General features: G+C 43.2%; 1 protein-coding gene across 2 annotated transcripts in view; it reads left to right on the top strand.

The window, feature by feature from the left end:
* Positions 1-19,677, top strand: part of Sesn3 (sestrin 3) — a 55,637-nt gene that overhangs the window by 27,841 nt on the left and 8,119 nt on the right. For both annotated transcript variants that reach the window (XM_063265329.1, NM_001108125.1), the window contains exons 2-9: positions 1,803-1,868; positions 4,048-4,245; positions 5,758-5,940; positions 9,838-10,074; positions 11,410-11,584; positions 16,432-16,550; positions 17,266-17,456; positions 18,676-18,820. In XM_063265329.1, coding sequence (XP_063121399.1) covers positions 1,803-1,868; positions 4,048-4,245; positions 5,758-5,940; positions 9,838-10,074; positions 11,410-11,584; positions 16,432-16,550; positions 17,266-17,456; positions 18,676-18,820 — 1,314 coding nt within the window. The remainder of the gene's footprint in view (positions 1-1,802; positions 1,869-4,047; positions 4,246-5,757; positions 5,941-9,837; positions 10,075-11,409; positions 11,585-16,431; positions 16,551-17,265; positions 17,457-18,675; positions 18,821-19,677) is intronic.

A 19,677-nucleotide genomic window follows, 5' to 3' on the forward strand; every position in this document is an offset into this window, starting at 1 on the left:
CTAGTCTCAAACTCATACATAATCCCCCTGCCTGATCCTACTAAGTGCTGGGATTACAGATACACACAGCCATGACTGTCTTAACGTTTCTCTTGCTGTCCTTGGCAGATGGCACTAAGCAATATAGAGCTTCTATTCTGAATCCATTTTCTAGGCAGGTTATAGTTGACATGGACAGGAAGTACCCGTACGGGACATTCTGAAGGATTCTAGTTCACGAGCTGCCATCTGGGGTGCTCGAGCAGTCAGCCGAGGGTGCCTTGCCATCGTTTGTACTCTCGATGTGTTTCTTGTTTGGAAACTTGAGCAGTTTCAAGTGCCACGTGATGTATACATGCCGCGGGAACACTGACGTTGATGGAGAGTGCGCCAGGCTCAGGGGGTGTGGCTCTGTCTGTTTTCTTACCCCTCTCCTCGGTCTATCACAATATTCAATTAGGCTCTCAAACAAACCATGTTGAATACCCAACTGCCTACTTTTGCCAATTTGTTGTAAAACTGCTTCCTAATGAAGGACAGGACTTAAAGGGTTTAAATAACTATTTTCTGTTTGGTAGGGCTCTTTGATTTGTAAGGAATAAAAAAGACTAAAGTTACCCACTAACGAGGGGAGAGAGGAAGGAAAAGGATGAATGTAAATGACCATGCTTAAGCCTTACTTTTCCAGGAATCCATAGCAACGCCGCTGGGTTCTCTGTTGACACCCACCCTGGGCTTTTCTTTTGTTTCCTCTCGCCTCTGCATTTGAGCAGCATTTTCTCCTGGCTCTCTGATTGCATCGTGCTCACATAACTCTACTGTTTAGTCCTGAGAAATTATGAATGTGCACTCATTAGCCTTAGGTTGGTTTGGACAGAGCTTACATACCCAGGTACCCATAGGTATACCAATGGGTAGCCCATCCCTTCCATGGGCCACCAATCAGCTTCCGTTTGATTGTCAGGGTCTTAGCATAGACCGTAGCCAAGAGACCAGGTCAATAGAGGGGACTTTGTCACTTTCAGATAAGCAACCATCTGAGTTACTTTCTTACCTCGTATGTTTCCTCGCGAGATTTAAGGCATCTATAGCTTTTAAAGCAAGCTTTTCTAATAGTCACAAGGTCTTTAATATTTTTCTCGTTATATTATTATATAATATCCTTAATATTCCTGTTGAGTCTTTGTAACCATGCTGCTGTCCATAGTATCATCTTCTGGTGTCAGAGGGCTGATTCTTAACTCAGAGTGTTCCTTTTATCTGAGAAAATCAAGTGGCCATTTTCCTATGTCTCTTCTCCTGGCTAAGGAGTTCAAGAGACCTCTTTGACCTAACCTCGCCAATAGAGAAGGAAGCAATCTCACTAAAAATTTCATAATTTGTTGGGGATTTAGCTCAGCAGTAGAGCGCTTGCCTAGCACGCGCAAGGCCCTGGGTTCGGTCCCCAGCTCCGAAAAAAAAAAAAAAAAGAATTCATATAGAGAGACTTAAGTATGAATAAAAATATTAATATTCCACAACAATATCCTACTATAGCGGTGTACCAACAGGAATGAATTTATTGTGGAGGATAATGGCTTTCCCTCATTTAAAGTGTGAGCTGAGGCCCTGTGGTCTATTGCAGCTGCGTATCCCCAGCACTGTGGCAGAAGTCCGTTCTTTAGTTCACACAAGTACAACACAGTGCTGCTCTCTGACCTGGACCCCAGACTTCTTTGGGTTTTTATATAATTATATTGACTTATTTATTTTAATACGTTGGCTGAAATTTAAATTTTCTTGGTAAGTCATCTTAACACATTGAACTTTTCTTTTACAAACAGGACAAAAGAATCAGAATGTCTCAACCCCTGACAAGAGGACCAAGTGCCTTTATTCCAGAGAAGGAAGTAAGTTTATTTGTTTTCAAGACATTGTCTAGTCAAACACTAGCTCTAAAACTGCATCCATTTTTCCATGTAAAAGTCAATGTGTTTTGTTCTTTAGTGTGCTGTTACTCATGTCAGAAAAAACATAGACTTGTTTTTTTTAGGTTTATTAAGAAAGTCTGAAGGTTTTTAAGGTTTAAATAGCCCAGCATTTCACAGAACTTTTATCACATAATTGGAATAAACAGAATTTTAAAATAAAATGTGAGTTTCCAACTGTACCTTTAAAGAACAGTAGACAGCCAATGCCTTCGTTACTGGTAGTTTCTCTTCTCATCTACACATTTGATTGACAGGATCCCACAAATGCTCTAACAGATGTGCATCTTTGGTAAGGGTTTGGTAACAAGATGGTAATTGCCGGGCATGAGTAATCAGTGACACAGTAAGGTTTTTGCCTGTATGGTTGGTGTACATCTCGAGGTGTGGGGTCTCTGTGCATCCCGGATGCCTCTTAGCTGTCACGGGGCTGAGAACCACGAGAACCACTGTTAAGAACATACTTATCTGCTCAAGCAGTGCCCAGTGCATGTGGAAGCAGTTGTCTCACATGTGTGTGTGCAGACATCTTTATCTTAAATAACTAGGAGCCTTGGCTTCTCTTTCCTGCCCCTGATTTAATGGCCTTCCCAAAAGCTTAAGTGAAAGCGGCGTGTCTCCAGAGCTCAGGGGTGGCCGTGCAACACATAAGAGGCACCACACGGGACACACCTCTGCCTTGTGGCCAGGGCCGCACTTTCAGGACGGTGACCTAGAACATGTGAAAGGCCTCCTGAGGCATTTTGTAGCATGTATTTGAGGCTAATCTCTATTTTAGGATCTGATGCAGCATATGAATCTAGTAACATATTGCAAAGGTCCTGAGAACTAAGACACATCTGGAGAAAACAAGTCAAATGTAGGAGAGAATCCTAGCCCTGATTATATTTGAGTGTGGATCCCCATTGATTTTTAATTATCAGCTCAGCCCGTGTGGGTGGCAGAACAGGGAGATGGACAGATGGAAGTCTCCTGGTCCCATAATGGACTGAGGTGAAGTTTCCCTTTGTGTTGATGCCGGGATAACTAGCATTTCTCACTTCTAGACATACTCCATTGAAGAGTAAGTCTTTCTCCATAAACAGATCCTTTGTATAATTGATACTTCCCTGCAGTAACAGGAACTGAGAAGCTAGCTCTGAGGAGAGCAGTCTCCTAACTATAGTGTCAGTCTTTAAAGGACCAAACCTTTGGTCTTCAAGAGATCTCATCAAAACCAGTTTGCTGTTGACTAGATGCACAGAGCTGAGTCCAGAATCTGCTTCCTTATCTCTAAACGGAGGCATATGTCCATCTTCCACCCAGAAGTGCGACTCTAAAACGCAAGTGAGAAGTCAGCCAGCGATGGAGTCACACCACATGTCCATCCATTCCCGCAGAGCTGGCCCCTCCCACACGTGTTCCAGTGCCTCAACCACCACAGCCAACTTGCTGTGTGATGCCAAGCTGGCCTGGTGTGCAAGGCTACGTACTATTCATTCCACTCCGAGACAGTTCTTTGCTCCCTAGATGGAGGGTGTAAGTCCTATTTTCATGCCTTATTTTTAGTAATTACTATGATAGGCTTAAACCAGCATCAGCAGGATCCTGTGTTCATCAATTTCATCACAAGTTGTCATATGTTCTTGTATCTCTAAAAAGATTTCATAAAACTTTTTAAAAGTATTGACTAGCAAAATCAACAAAGGATCAGATCTTAGTCAGTGTCCCTTGTCAGCTGATGAGAGCAGGCTGCGGATGCGTGTGCCTGGGACCGCCGGGTTTGCCTCACTGCACACCGGAGAGACAGTGGCCAGGCAAACGAGCTTTGAAGTCTGCGTGCTCGCTGAAGGCAGATGGAGGCTTCTTTCCGCAGCCTCCTAGCTTTGTGCTTAATGTTTGATAACTTAACATTTGTTGTTTAATAAATTGTGGTACCGAAGCCAAAACTGAATGGTACTTTCTCTTTTTAAATGTCTGCGTCTAGTATGAGCAACTGCATAATTGCAGTATCTGTTAGCATCTAATGAATATGTATTTCCTCAGTACAGGCAGAGTCCATGTAAACCATGGCTGTCTTACATCACAGTGCTCACTGCATTCTCTGCTCCTTGGTTGTAAGGTTGTCCAAGCAAACACGGCAGATGAACGAACAAACTTTCTTGTGGAAGAGTACTCTACATCCGGTCGCCTGGACAACATCACACAGGTGATGAGCTTGCACACGCAGTACCTGGAATCTTTCTTACGGAGCCAGTTCTACATGCTGCGCATGGATGGCCCCCTTCCCCTCCCGGACAGGCACTACATCGCCATCATGGTAGGTGCCTACTTCCCACTATTCCCTCCTGTCGGGAACTCACTTCCACATGTTCCATGTCCTTTCTAAGGTGTGCCTTCGGGGGAGGGCTAAGTAGGTATGTGCGGGAGAGACGTATGTGTTTTGTGGAGTGTGTGTGTGTGTGTGTGTGTGTGTGTGTGCGTGTGTGTGTGTATAGGGTGTTTGTATATATGTGTGGGGTGAGAGTGCATATATGTTTGTGTATATGCAGACAGGTATATATGTGTACATGTATATATGTTTGTGCATATATGTGTGAGTGTGCATATGAATAGAGAGAGATGTTAGGTGTGCGCACATATGTGTGTATGTATGTGTGTGCATGTGTGTAAAGCTGAGTGTAGTTACAGGAGGCATAAGTGAAGAAGCCTCTAGTATCCCTTAATAAGCTGAGTGTTTTTCCTTTAACCTTCAATAGAATCATTTTTTCATACTTAGTTTATTATGTTTAAAGATGGTTATTGGGTCCAAAATAATCCCCTACCAGTTTTTCTGTTGTTCTTGGGGTCTTCTCTGCATAAGCCGCTTCTTAGTCATCTTCTCCATGAAGGTGATCCCTGGTGTGGGGTAGGAGAAAAGTACTGGTTGTCACTACTGACAGATCTTCCTGAGAGAACTACTGAGTGGATCGCAGCACTTCAAGTGTAGCTCTTGTTACAGGGTGGCTAATTAGTTAGAGTTCGCTGCCAGGAGAGGCCCGGGAGGAGGCTGCGGTGGAGTGCTGAGAGCTGAGCTGGGCTCTACCTCGCCAGCTACTGGGGAAGAAGAGGGCATGCGCATGGGCTGTGTGTTTGGGGACGCACAGACGTCGGCCTGGCTGCCCAAGCCAGCAGAGCTGCTCTGGACTCAGGGCAGGTTCTGACATGAACTTGAGGACATTGTTAGCAGACATTTTCAATGACAGGTTGAAAACAAACAGGGGATGCTTGCTCACTAAGACAGAGCAGTGAGACAGAGATTTAAAGAATAAAACAGGATTATTTTACAAAAAGTAGACACAGAAGAGAGGGCAGAAGTACTTAGCATGGTGGTCCCCTTGACAACACCCAGATGACATTGCCTGCATAAGGAGTGATCAGTGACGTCAGTGTGAGAGCAGCTCTCTGAGATCAGTGTGGCTCCTCTGTAGGCTTCCGAACCGTTAGGCTACACGTTACTAAGGAGACCTTGTACTTCAGATAGACCATACTAGAGCAGACTTAGCTGGTGCCCATGTGTTCCTAAAAATAGCGGGGCAGGCTCCATCCAGGTCCGTCTGTACACACTCGAGAGAACTTGCTGGCTTTGTGTGTAAGTGTCTGCTCTTAAAACTGCAAATCGGCCTCATGCATTGGTTGAAGAATCTGTAACGACAATATGGTTAACATTTTGAAGAAGGAGAATCTTGTGAGAAAGGAGTTACTTATTACTAGTACTGACTCCATCTCAATTACCCACTTGTGGAAAGACCTGCTCATGGCTGCTCTCAGGAAACTTGTTTCTGTGTTTCAGGCTGCAGCCAGACACCAGTGTTCCTACCTAATAAACATGCATGTGGATGAATTTTTAAAGACCGGAGGGATTGCTGAGTGGCTCAATGGCTTGGAATATGTACCACAAAGACTGAGAAATCTTAATGAAATTAACAAGCTGCTGGCACACCGGCCCTGGCTGATCACGAAAGAGCACATTCAGGTACGGGGTTTCTGCACAGGTTCCGACCTGTGCTTGAAGCTGGAGAGTTCATGAGGGTTTGCTTTGTATAATACTTTTCATTTTTGTTTTTGAGATTATAATTCCAACTGTTCTCCCTTCCCCCTTTCTGTCTGAACCCTCCCATCTACCTCCTTTCTCTCGTTGAAATTCATAGCATGAGGCCAGTTTGCAGTTTTAAAAGCAGATACTTATCACACAAAGCCAACAACTTCTCTCGAGTGTGTACAGACGGACCTGGATGGAGCCTGCCTAGCTATTTTAAGGAAATACACAGGCACCAGCTAAGTCTGCTATGGGGAAGATACATTATAGCCTCTTCTTACATACACATGTATACAAGTATATACATGTATATATATATATATATTCAATTTTAAATACCTATATAAAGAAACAAGAAATAAGAGATACTAATTACATTTATAAAAGATAATTAGAAATTTGGTAGGTTTCATTTAAGTTCAAATGAAAACTGACCCTTCACAAGGAGTCACTCATTGGCCTGAACTCGTGCTGTGAGCAAAGTTATTTTCTGTTATCAAGGAGTTGATAAATCAAGTCCACTGAATTGAGGATGCCCGGCTTCTGGCCACTGTTGTCAGCAGTATGTGCCCTTTAGTTAATAAAAGCCATAAAATACTCTGACTCCTTTGCTAGTTTTAACATTTCATAATTTAAAGATTCATAAAGAAATGCTTTTGCAAATAAAAAAAAATATTTTCCAGCTAGTGTGGGAATTACTGGCCAGACAAAAAATAGAGCTGTGACTGTGAAGTTGGACCTTTGAACCTTTTCCGGGTGTTTCTGTCAGAGGCCAGTGCTGTCCAGCACTGTGCAGCACAGCCCCGTCTCCAGTAGGGACTCTCAGCTCAGCGTCAGACACATAGTGACTTACGCGTGCATATGTACTGTTAATAATAGAAATGCCCTTTAAAATTACCTCATTGTACCACATTTTTGTGATTTACCCAGTTTTTAACCAAGCAGCCTGTCTATTTTTTTTTTAATGTTAGATTTGACGTCTTAGGCTCTGTGAAGCACAGTACTGTTCTAGGTCTGTGTCATGATTCCGTGGTGTGTTAGTTAGATCAGAGAATTGATAATTATTCTTATGTCGTATCATAAGTACTTTGTACAAGAACCTGTAGTGGGTTGAAAAGATGAAAACCTAGTCTTGAAATGCTTGGGTTTCAGGAGCAGAGCGATGTAACAGGATGTGGTTGGTCAGACATAAGTTGTGGATAAGCAGGCTGGGATCACAAGTGTTGGTTTGGAGGGCTTTTTTGTTTGTTTGGTTTGGGTTTTTGTTTTGGTTTTCAAGATAGAGTGTCTCTGTGTAGTCCTGACTGGCCCTGAACTCATTCCATAGACCAGGCTGGCCTTGAACTCAGAGATCACCCGCCTCTGCCTCCCAGGTGCTGAGATGTAAAGGCATGGGCCACCTCTGTCCTGGTGCACCGAGCACGTGATTCGGGTGTTTGCAGAGGTCAGGTGAACATACTTCGTGTAGCGTAGGTCCAGGGAGGCACGGTGGGCAGAGGATTTTTTTTTAAAGAGCTAATGTTTAAGCTAGGTCTAAGAATAAGGAGAAGTTTTCAAAATGCATGCTCTAACTGTTTCCTGTTACAGAGCAGTTTCATAGGGAAAAGCATGCAGTCCTATGTGTTGAAAGACTAACCATCAACTCCAGGATACCAGATTGTAGGGATTTATGGGTGGTTGGTGGAACCTGAAAAGAATCAGATTATCTGGTATCATCTGTAAGGCTCCATTACACAATCTGTATTTACCCTTAGAAAGCCATGATCTCCTAAGTTATCTGTCCCACAGAAGACGTGAAGTAAGCGTCAAAGCATTTGTGTTCTCATCTTTTTAAGTTGGTATATTTGTATATTTTATTAGCATTATCCTGTATCTGTGTATTGTAGCTAACTTTTGTAAGTGTCTTTATAGACACATGCCGTAGACTTGGGCCCAGCTGTTACTATTGGAAGTACATATGGCATAAGATGGCTTATGCCAAGCCTTATTCTGAGTATCTTCCATCACAGGGTAGATTACAAATGGTGCTAACCAGCAGGACCGTCAGAGCATGCATTTGAAAACTGCATACACTGTGTACACTTTAGGATTGTGCCGTGTGGGACTAAGAAGGGAATAAGGGTGGTGACAAATGGGCTTGGTTTGCTCTTCTGGCATGAGTGTCACAGAGCAGATTATGACTTACATATGGTGGTGTCAGTTACCCAGGGGTAAGGTGTCCCACTCAGGATGAAGAGGAGGGTCAACATTAAATTGGAAAGTCTGGCACAATGACACTCTGTCTTAATTCCAGTAGTTGGAAATGAAGTCATGAGGGTTAGCAGTTCAAAGCCATCCTTGGCTGCAGTATGAGCCAGGCCAACTATGGAATGAGACCAATGAGAGGCAGAGTAGGGGGCAGGAAAAGAGGATGGAAATCACATAGTACACATTGGCAAAAGTCAAGTTGGAAGAACAAGTCATCCACCCAGGCCTTAGGACTGAGGGAAGAGATCCATGCACAGGATAGGACCAGGCAGCATGTGAGAGGCGAGTGGTGATGATGAGGACCCACGTTAGAGTTAGGAGAAGCTACAGCATAAAGAAGCTACTCGCTGTAACAATAATGGGGGCTGGGAGGGACAATTCAACATCGATTCAGAAACGAAGCAGCCAGGGACACTGTTGACTGAGTAGCCTCATAAAATAGGAAAATGCCAAAGCAACAGATTTGAGTGGAAGAAAAGAATATGTCTGCAGCTGTGGCCGTGTAGAGATGAGTATTTTTTAAATAAAGAAAAGAACAGCATTACCTGTGTGAATGTGTTCATGGAATTTACCCTTGGAAGTTGGAAGCAACTTACGGGAGAAAGGGTTTATTGTAAATTACAGTTCTGAGTTGCAGTCCATGCATGACTGCTAGGAAGTCAAGGCAGGCACCAGACAGCTGCCACATCCACACGGCAAGCACAGAGAGAGGGAGGAGCCAGTACACACACACACACACACACACACACACACACACACACACACACACAGAGCCTTCTCAGCCAGCTTTCTTCTATGTTCAGATAATTCAGGACCCTGCCCAGTTTTAAGATAGGTCTTCAAGCAGTCCGATCAAGAAAACCTCTCTCATAGTTGACATTAGATCCAGTCAAGTTGACAGCCAAGATTGGGTTTTACAAAACGTTTTTTTTTTTTTTTTTTTTTTTTTTGGTTTCTTTTTTTCGGAGCTGGGGACCGAACCCAGGGCCTTGCGCTTCCTAGGTAAGCACTCTACCACTGAGCTAAATCCCCAGCCCCAAAACGTTGTTTTTAATGGGCTTAATTCTGCCTCTGTCATTCAGCTATAGGCCAAATAAAATAGTCTATGGAAAAGTACACTGGCATGTCCCATGTCCTTATTCCAGGGGACTGTCCTATTTGGTCCTGTAGCAGGGGGAGGCAGCGTCTCTACCAGATGCTATCTAGAGGGAAGTCAGTTACCCAGTTAAACTGGATTTTCACATGACCATGGGACAGTGTCCAAAACACCTGAAGATGAATTGCTTTACTAGAAATTGTCTCAGTCCCTTCCAGCTTTAATGTTTCTTGATTCTCTTAACATCTTATTAAAATGTGTTTGGAAAGTGCTCTAGAAGCAGCAGAATCATTGTGTAATACAGTATTTGTTATAGCCAATGCCACAGCAAAACTGTGTTGTGAGGCTTTGGTAGCTTGCACGGTACATTGTGATCAAAGGTCTATCTTTAATGGGTGCAGCACTGTCAACGAATCTTAGTTTGCTTTGCTACAAGTGAGCATGTGAGACTGTGGCTTCCATGTTGACCTTGGCTCATGTTCTCGTTTCAGAAACTTGTCAAAACTGGAGAAAATAATTGGTCCTTGCCTGAGCTAGTGCACGCTGTGGTCCTCTTGGCTCACTATCACGCTCTGGCCAGCTTTGTTTATGGTAGTGGCATCAATCCAGAAAGAGACCCCGGAATCGCCAATGGGTTCAGACTGATCTCAGTGAGCAGCTTCTGTGTGTGCGACCTGGCCAATGACAACAGCATTGGAAATGCCTCCCTGGCAGGCGGCAACTTTGGGGTTTGTTCTCTCAACTGTCTCTCTTGTAACCTTGCTGATAGTGGGCTACCTAGAGCGAGCCCTCTGTGACCAGACAGGATATAATGCACTCGCAAGATTCCTTTAGTGCTGTAAAGTTTCCTCAATGCCTAAAGTTCTGACTTTTTTGTAAATTCTCCAGTGTCGTTGTACAATGCCTTTGCCATCCACCCCAAACTTTTAAGCTGTTATTATCCTGGGATTCCTGAAACTCCCACTTGTAGTCTCCATGTGAACGTTAAAGACATTATAACCAGAAAGACTGTAAGCTTTCTTTTTTAAATACAGATACCATATTTACAGAGTTCACTTTTCCACTGATGGTAAAAAAAAAAAAAAAATCATGCTGAAATTTATCATTAAAGTAACTTTATTTATTTTTTTCCTAAATGTCCTTATAAATATCCTCACTGCCCAGGTAACTTCGTGGCCTTAATTTCTTAGTATATATATGGCTGGATTTCTTTGAATTTCCTACATGTTTCTTGGCACCTTAAGAAAAGTGTTATTGTTAGAAATAATAAAAAGAGGGCTGCAATGCCAGACCCCCGAGCAGCAGATCTCAAAATGGTGCACCCATCTGCGGGATGCTGTGTGACTAAGGAAGACGTACCTTAGAGGCAAAAAGGAGAAAGTGTGAAACTGTCAGTTTTCAGTAAATTACACTTTGCTATATTCCAAACACTAGAATTCTATATTTTAACACACACACACATATATGTGTACACACACACACTTTATATTTATAACCAAAATAGTCTAATAGATCTGAAAATATTCGAGTATGTCATCTGATTGCTGTGAGTTAATAAAAATTCAGTATATTTTTTAAATACCTTAATAAAATGTGAATAACCTATGACCCAATTTGCCCGTTAAATGGGAATAAACAAATAGTTGTAAGTATGATACTGACAACAATAAATTTTAGGATCTTACCATAGGTATAAAAAACAACTTCATGGGGTTGGGGATTTAGCTCAGTGGTAGAGCGCTTGCCTAGTAAGCACAAGGCCCTGGGTTCGGTCCCCAGCTCCGAAAAAAAGAAAAAAAAAAAAAAAAAACAACTTCATAGCTTCCCATCCCAGCTCCTCTTCCCCCATGCCTAGCCCCTCAGTCACTCGCCTGCCTTATCTCTGTCTTGTTCCCCTAGCCACATTTCAGATATTCCTGCCACCTACAAGCTATGTCATTGACCAGTGTCTCTACCGCAGCCTACATAACTGTCCTCTGTGATCTCCGTGGAGTTGCGGGGAGAGGGACTCCTGGGAGCCATTTGTGTTGTGAGAGCACCAACACTGTTTTCTGTCCTTCCAGATTGTGGACTCTCTAGGTGAGCTAGAAGCCTTAATGGAGAGGATGAAAAGGCTCCAGGAAGACAGGGAAGATGAAGAGACTACTCCGGAAGAAATGAGCACACGTTTTGAGAAGGAAAAGAAAGAAAGTCTCTTCGTGGTCCCTGGAGAGACTTTCCACTCGTTTCCTCACTCAGGTGTGTTTGTCCTTTCTCTTGGTTGGCTGTTCAGAGACACGAGGCTCCCGCCTTTAGCATTTCCCATACAGACATCTAAAGATGTGTGCGCTGCCGTCTCTTTACCCCGTGCCCTCCTGCTTCACCGACAGAGGGGTCCAGTCTCAGAAGCCTGAAGTAGTGCAAACACTACAGTGCACCCGCAGACACTGGGTGGGGTGGCTTCTGAGCACGGGCAGTGTGTGGCCACTGCCGCAGCATGGGTGTGCGACTCTAGACTTACACGTTTGATAAGTGCCGTGCATACGTAGCAGATACGTAAACCAGTAGCTCTGTTTCTGGGTTACATCGGGTATGTGCTGCGCATCTGCAGGGCCCACCGACTACCCACAGGGCTGTTGGTACAGCGTGAAACGCCTGAGACTGCTGTGTGTCAGCTGTAGTGTCACAGGCAGTAGTAACTTCCTAGATCCAGGGTCACTGAGAGCAACCGTCGCCATACATGCTGCAGTGTTGCTGCACAGCACGTGGCTGTCTTAGTCCTCTGAGACTGCGTAGGCTTGTCCTCTCTCTGTCCTGGATACATAGTTAAAGTGATTCATTTCTGAGGTCAGCAAAATGGTCGTGCTACTAAAGCAGCTTGATCCTGAACCCCACATTGTAAAAGACAAGAATGTACTCCTACAAGTTTCCTGCTACCCTCCACATACACTTCATGGCATGCATATACATACACACGCACACACACATTTCCTTATACTCTTAAGGAATTTTGGAATAGTAAGGCCATGTTCCAACTCTTTCTTCTAAAGGCACCAAGCAATATGTAGTCTAATTTAAGCAGCGTGTGAACCCCTCAAAGGTGTCATCTAAGTCACACTGAAACCACATCAGTCAGTCTTTCATTCTGAGAGCCGTGTTGCTGCCTGCTGTGTGCTAATGTGTCAAGGAGCACAGAGCAGCAGCTCAGGAAGTGACAGGAAGTACAGCCTGCCTTTTGTCACTCTCTTGATCATTTGGAGTAAAACTTTTGATTTATTTTATTCCATGTGTATGACTGTTTTCCCATGTGTATATATGTATATCACATGTATACCTGGTACCCATGGAGATCAATTGAGGGTATTAATCCCCTGGAACTGTAATTATAAATAGTTGTGAGCCCCCTGTAGGTGCTGGGAACCAAACCCAGGTCTTCAAGAGCAGCCAGTGCTCTTAACTGCGAGCCATCTCTCCGCCCCATCCCTACGCACCCAGGCCTGTGGAGCAGACACCCTTGCACAGTGCCCGGCAGCACAGCAGCAGAGACCAGGAGGTGGCAGAAGCTTGAGAGCACTGTAGGACATTGTTCATGTCTCACAGGGAGCTTGAGTCAGCAGCCAAGTGAATTGTATAAACTGCAGTTAAATATAAAGTCCAGACTTCAACAGAAACCTTTGGTTGAAAAATAGAGCGAGAACAAGTGGAAGTAAAAGCAGGTCACACAGGGCGAGCCTTGCTGGAGGTGGTGATCGCTTGGCAGGAGCCATACAGGTAGACAGACTGCTGTTTGTGAAGCAGATGATGCAGTCAGGGTGAGTACCCGTGAACACTACACATTAATTTTCCAGTTTCTTTGAAATCACTGAGCTTGAAAAATGTAAATATTTTACTCCTTTACGGTGTTTTGAAATAATAGAAATATATTTAGATTCCAAGGAGACTTCTCATGCCCCACCCTCCCTTCAATACAGGGTTTCTCTGTGTAGCCATGGACATCCTAGAATTCACCCTGTGGAGCAGGCTGGCCTCAAACTCAGAGAGCTCTCTGCCCTTGCCTCTGATCCCAAGTGCTGAAATGCAAGGTGTGTACTGCCCTGCCTGGCTCCAAGTAGGTTTCTTGAACCCTACACAGACTATTGCCTTTGAAAAGAATTTTTAACCAACAAACCCTGAACTTTAAAAATGATGTTCTGATGCAGGATTTTTTAGATCTATTTTATGTGTGCTAGTGTTCTGTCTGGGTGTTTATATGTATAACATGTGTGCCTGCTACTGGAGGAAGTCAGAAGGCACTGCAGCCCCGGGAACTGGAGCTGGAGGTGGTTGTGAGCGTCTTATGGGTGCTAGGACTGAACCCTGGCCCTCTGAAACAGCAACGAGTGCTCTTAACTACTTAGTCATCTTTCCACCTCTATAGTCTGATTTCATAAATACAGATATATTGTATATCAGCCATTCTTTTGTATAAATATTCTTACCATTAACCATCCCCAGTCCCAAACTTGCTAACTATAGAAAGATAGTATAGAAAAATGATCCTGTACAGTGGCTAATTGGTTTTTTATATAGATTTACCAATTTTAAAATGAAAGCAGAAATCAATTTTTTCCTATTTAAAGAAAAATATCATGATAAAGCTCCCAGATTCCGTAGGGAAAGACTCTTTTACAGAACCTTTTAATCCTGAACTGAATGCACACTAGTTTTGTGTTTATTGTATTTTCTTATATTATCTTTCTGAGAAGGTCACTCCAATACTACATTACAGTGTTTCATGTTTCACATTACTAACTACTTAGCCACTGAAAAATCATATATATATATATATACATAGTATGAGACCCGGCCTCAAAAAAAAAAAAAAACAGAATAACAACAAAAGCCCAGAAAGTTGTATATATGTGTCTAAAATGTTTCCTTTTAGTGCAAACTTAAATATTTGCTTATTTGATGTTAAATATTATCGTCACCATTATGATCACCTGAGTAGTAACTTTAACCCTTCAAGATAACTCTAGAGAGAATAGCGCCAATCAGTTCCCTGTGAGTCTTACAAATGCTGAGAAATACAGCCAATGCCAAACTGCAGTATTGGGTTTCCAGCCATGTGATTGGGTGGCTTATTAGACATCAGCCTTTGATTGGTTGGCCCCATTGCTTTGCGCCTATGGCAGCACAAATCCCAGAAGACACAGCAAGGTCCTACAGTAACTTTTGAGGGAACCCCAGCCATCTAAACATCCCCCAGGAGGCTCCACCTTCCACAGGTCCTTTGGTCCAGCCTTTCCCACACGGACATTGGAGGAACCCAAATGTAGTAAAATATAAGTAGTTGAAGTACCGTCATACATTCCTCTTCATGGACAGATGACTTAAAAACAGGTCTTAATCTACTGCAGTTCTAAGTTAAAAGGTTTTTTCTCTGATCCACTTCTATATATTAATTACTATTTATTTTGAAATTAAAAGTTTAAAATTTTAATTAATATGAGCAAAACTAAACTGGTACCAAAGGCAGAGGAAGCACTGTGACAGTCAAGTCTAGTATCAGCATTTGTAAATGCATCCAGGGACACGGGTACAGGGGCTAGAAAAGCTTGACAGTTCCGTACCACAGACATTCTTAATTGGATTTTACTTCAACTCACAAAACTCTAGTTTTCCTAGTTGGCTCGTCTGACTGTGATTACATTTTTTAAGCATTCCGTCATTTTGGTTATGGTGTGATGGACTGGATAAAGAGAGCTTGACCTCTCTGAGTTAGGAGCTCATGCTTCAGAAGTGCTCATGGTAACTTGAATGGAGTCTGGACTGCGGCGAGCGTGGATTACAGATGATCCCACAATTTTCCGTAGAGGAGAACCACTTAAAAGCTTTGCATGGCACTGGGGACCGTGCTCCTGGGTGGAGCGCTTGCTGGTGTGCACAAGGCCCTGGGACCGATGCCCGGCACTTGAGAAGGAAAAAAGAAAAGCTTCAGATCAAGGCTGACTGACAGTTACTTAAGTGAATTTTTCTTTTTCCTATAATAAAATAAAGAGAACATGGCTGTTGTGAATACAGCTTCACCTGGCGTGCAGGAGGTCCTCATCAGATGTCAGTTTCTTCTCTGCCTGAGTAATGCAGGCTTAAAGCCCAGGGCGTGTGCTCCGATTCTGTGGCTTAGGACTTCACTCTTCCTGGTTCTTCCCATGCATCCCCATTAGTCAATGGCTACAACTTGAAGATTAAAAGGGGGACTTCATCTCATTAGAATATTCATATATATACTCTTTCAGAAGAATTTAAATAATTGTCAAACTTCTAAAAGCTTTACCCAGATAAGGATTAGAGTTTTTTTAAAATTATACTATAGTAATTTTGCTCACTTTATCCAGTAATTATTACTGATCAAAGACTGAATTAATTTAATATTAATTAAATTATTTACAAAGAACTTATTCCTTGCATAGGAACTACTTTTTTATTTTGAGAATGATATGTTCATTTATAGAATAGAGACAAGCTTGTTTAATCAATGTTAATAGTTGAAATCAGTCGAGGGGAAGTAATCACAAAGACACATCACTAAAAAACAAGGAGTTAGAAGAAAATTGTCTTCGGCCTAAAATAGTGTGCACTGATCATTTGCAGCATCTCAGTAGAGGGTCGTAGCCATCGAGCATGGGGACCGGTGGCAGCAGCATTGCCTCCCTGGACTGAGTACACAGAGAGGCTAGACAGGCACCCAGAAGTCTCCTCCCTTCAGGACACCTGAACTAACTGGCTTGCCTTCAGCCATCATCTTCCTCCTCTTGCCCCTAGTCCCCCTTCCCCTTGGAAAGATCAAACTAGCTTTAAATCTTATATTCCCAAGCCTGAGCTTCTATTTCAGTTAGTAAATCTGACACGTTGATGTCTTCTACTGTTGTTCAAATATTTCAGTGTGGTTGGGTTTTCACCTACATAACTATCATTAAACCTTAATACCTAATATCTGATAGGGAAGTTGTACGTAGAACTTCATGCATAGGTATTTTGTGGGTGTAAGCTGTGTTGTCAACACTGGGGTTCAGACTCCTTGTCTCGGCGCTGGACGCGTCCTGAGTTCCTTTATTGTCCATTAGATTTTGAAGATGACATGATTGTAACAGCTGATGTCTCTCGATACATCGAAGACCCAGGCTTTGGGTATGAAGACTTCGCCAGGCGAGGAGAAGAACATTTGCCAACATTCCGAGCCCAGGTACACAGCACTTTTAACTTAGAGAAACTAGAGAGTCCTGCCCTTCCAAGGGAGAACTGTTAAAACATATAAATAAAGTGTAGCCAGTAGGCATTTTTAAAGTGTCTGCAAAATGTCTTATCTAACCTACTTTTCAACTTACTCTATTTGATGTCCCGATAGAAGATAATTATTTCAACATCCTCACCCTTAGGAAGTCACAGGAAACTGCCTTCTTAGTTTAGTTTGCCTGCATTATGCAGGACAGTTAGATGTGTTTGTGCTAGTTTTAGAGGGGCAGGGAAGAAATCAAGCAATATGATGACATTTATACAAATGCCTTTTGAGATATGACTGCACCAGTGGTTTGTGCTAGTCATGCAATAGACTCTATGGGAAGGGGACTTACATTTAGACTCCTTCGTGCCTAAGGAAGTTTGGTGACATAGGAACAAACAGTCCAGAACTTCTGGATCCTTTCAGTGTCGTGTGCAGAACGCCTGTCGAGCGAGGGAAGGTGCATGCCCAGCCCTGAGCTTCTGGCACAGCACCCTGGCTCTCTGCACGCTGCACATAGTAGAGCTGCCATCCTAGAACTGGGCAAGAGAAGCCTCTCCGTCACCTTCTTCAACTGTTTTATTTTATTTTATTTTATTTTATTTTATTTTAAAAACTAAAAACATAGAGTTAAACAGAGAATGCCCATTTTTGTAATGGACACTTTTTCTGCATCCAGGACTACACCTGGGAAAATCATGGGTTCTCGCTGGTGAACAGGCTTTACTCTGACATTGGGCATCTCCTGGATGAGAAGTTTCGAATGGTCTACAATCTCACCTACAACACAATGGCCACCCATGAGGATGTTGACACTACCACGCTGCGCAGAGCCCTGTTTAACTATGTTCACTGTATGTTTGGAATCAGGTATGTTCATTGTGTGAACAACTTTATACATTTCTGAATAGAAGTTAAATCATTTGTTTTATTTATAGCCTATGTGGGACTATACCTTCCTGGGGTAAATGCTACTTGGTTTAAAGATTAATTCTGTCTTAGAGATCATTTTCTTTGCTTTAAAGTATTATGAATCTGGGGCTTAGGGAGATGGCTCAGTTGGTAAACACTGTGTGAGCAGTGGGACCTGAGTTCAATCCCCAGCACCTGTATAAGTACACACTAGTAATCCTAGCTTTGGGAGGTAGGGACAGGATCCCTAGGGCTCACTGACTAGCAAGCTTTACCTAATTGGCAAGAGATCCAATCTCAAAAACTGAGATAGACAGAACCTGAAGGACAGCCCTGAGCTTTGACCTCAGACTTGCACACAACACACACACACTGTGCGTGCACATGACCATGAAAGTGAATGGTTGATACGTAGGTAGGGAGATAGATAGATGGAGGGGGGAGAGGTGGACAGGCAGGCGGGCGGGCGGGCGGGCGGGCGGGTGGAGGGAGCGCTCCTGACAGACCAGCCCATAATGAAGCGAATCAGATGAAGACCACTCCAGGGTTAGCATCCCTAACCCGAGAGCCTTTATGGTCACGGCCTGGGTTTGGTTTCCATCATTGCAAAAGAAAAATCATAAAAATGTCCTTAAACCCTAAATGTGATCACAGGGCTTTGAGTTTGGGAGTAGTCTGAATTCTGGTTTTTAGATAAAGGCTGGCTTTCTGCTCCATCAGTCTGAAGTGTCACCTGACTTGGTGTGTCAGACTCAGGTTTTCACCCTCTGCCTGGAACTCCCAACTGGAACCTTCACAGGCTGGCCTTAAGCTGCTCGTGTGCTACCTTCTAGTGTTTTCTATATGATTCGGAAAGTGCCTGCCTACTCTGTTTGAAAAACCCACAGACCTGTCCTCCCCACTGCAGATACGTTTTAAGTAGTATCACCACCTACAAACGTGTTTGTTTTGTAGTTTTTTCTCTTTATACCTTAATAGAGTTTAAGCTCAGAGACTAGGGTTGGATTTTTTTTTTCCCCTCCTGTTCGCTACAGACTCTCAGAAAATGGTGTATGAGAGGTCCGGCACCAGGTCAATGCTTTCTCATGGCTTACAGAGTGAGCGTTGCTTATGATATCACTGAACAGGAGGTCTGTGCAGTGAAGCTTGGGTCTCATGTCAGTGCTGTCACACACAGGTATGATGACTATGACTATGGAGAAGTTAACCAGTTACTCGAGCGGAGCCTGAAGGTTTACATCAAGACAGTGACCTGCTACCCGGAGCGAACCACGAAGCGCATGTATGACAGCTACTGGCGGCAGTTCACCCACTCAGAGAAGGTCAGTGTCATTACGGCAGACCTCAGAGACATGTTCAACATGACAGCTTCAAATCAAGAACCAGGGTGGGCCTATTGTTTTTCATGTTTCCTTAATCTAAGGATAGTGGCTGTTCACTAAAGTTGAGATGTGTGCTCAGTAGAACATGATGTATGTCTTAGTAACGTTTCCCATTGCTGTAATAAAACACCATGACCAGAAGCACCTTGGGGAGGAAGGGGCTTATTTCAGCCTATACCTCTCGGGTCACACTCCCATCACTGAGGAAGGGTCAGGGCAGGAACCCGGAAGAAAGAACTGACTCAGAGGCCATGAACGACTGCATACTGGCTTGCTCAGCCTGCTATCTTGGAGCACATAAGACCCTCTGCCCAAGGGCGGCTCGCCCACCATAAGCTGAGCTATCCCATATCTGTTATCAACCAAGATACCCTACAGACTAGCGCACAGGCCAGTCCTGTGGAGACATGTTCTCATTTAAGATTCCTTCTTTCCAGGTGACCCGACTTTATGTTAACTTAAAACTAAAACTAGTCAGAACAGTGTGAAACATTAATTTTAGCTTCAGTCTTTGAAAGATTGGGCCTAAATACCAATAAATCTACCATTCTGACTATTAAAAGCCCACTAAGAAACAGTGCTGTGTAGAACTGTACCCAGCCTAGAAGGCACTGCCATTTAGAAACTCTTGTTAGCCACTAGGTTACTATTAGAACAAATGTTTCTCATTTAGTTTACTATTTTGCCATTATAGTGAAGACCTGTGAGGCAAATATATTGTTATAAGAATATCTGTAGATGGACTATCTGTAATTATTACCTAAATTAAATATAGTGTTAAGAACTTTTATCAACAT

Source organism: Rattus norvegicus, chromosome 8 (genome assembly GCF_036323735.1).
Source record: "Rattus norvegicus strain BN/NHsdMcwi chromosome 8, GRCr8, whole genome shotgun sequence".
Lineage (NCBI taxonomy): Eukaryota > Metazoa > Chordata > Mammalia > Rodentia > Muridae > Rattus > Rattus norvegicus.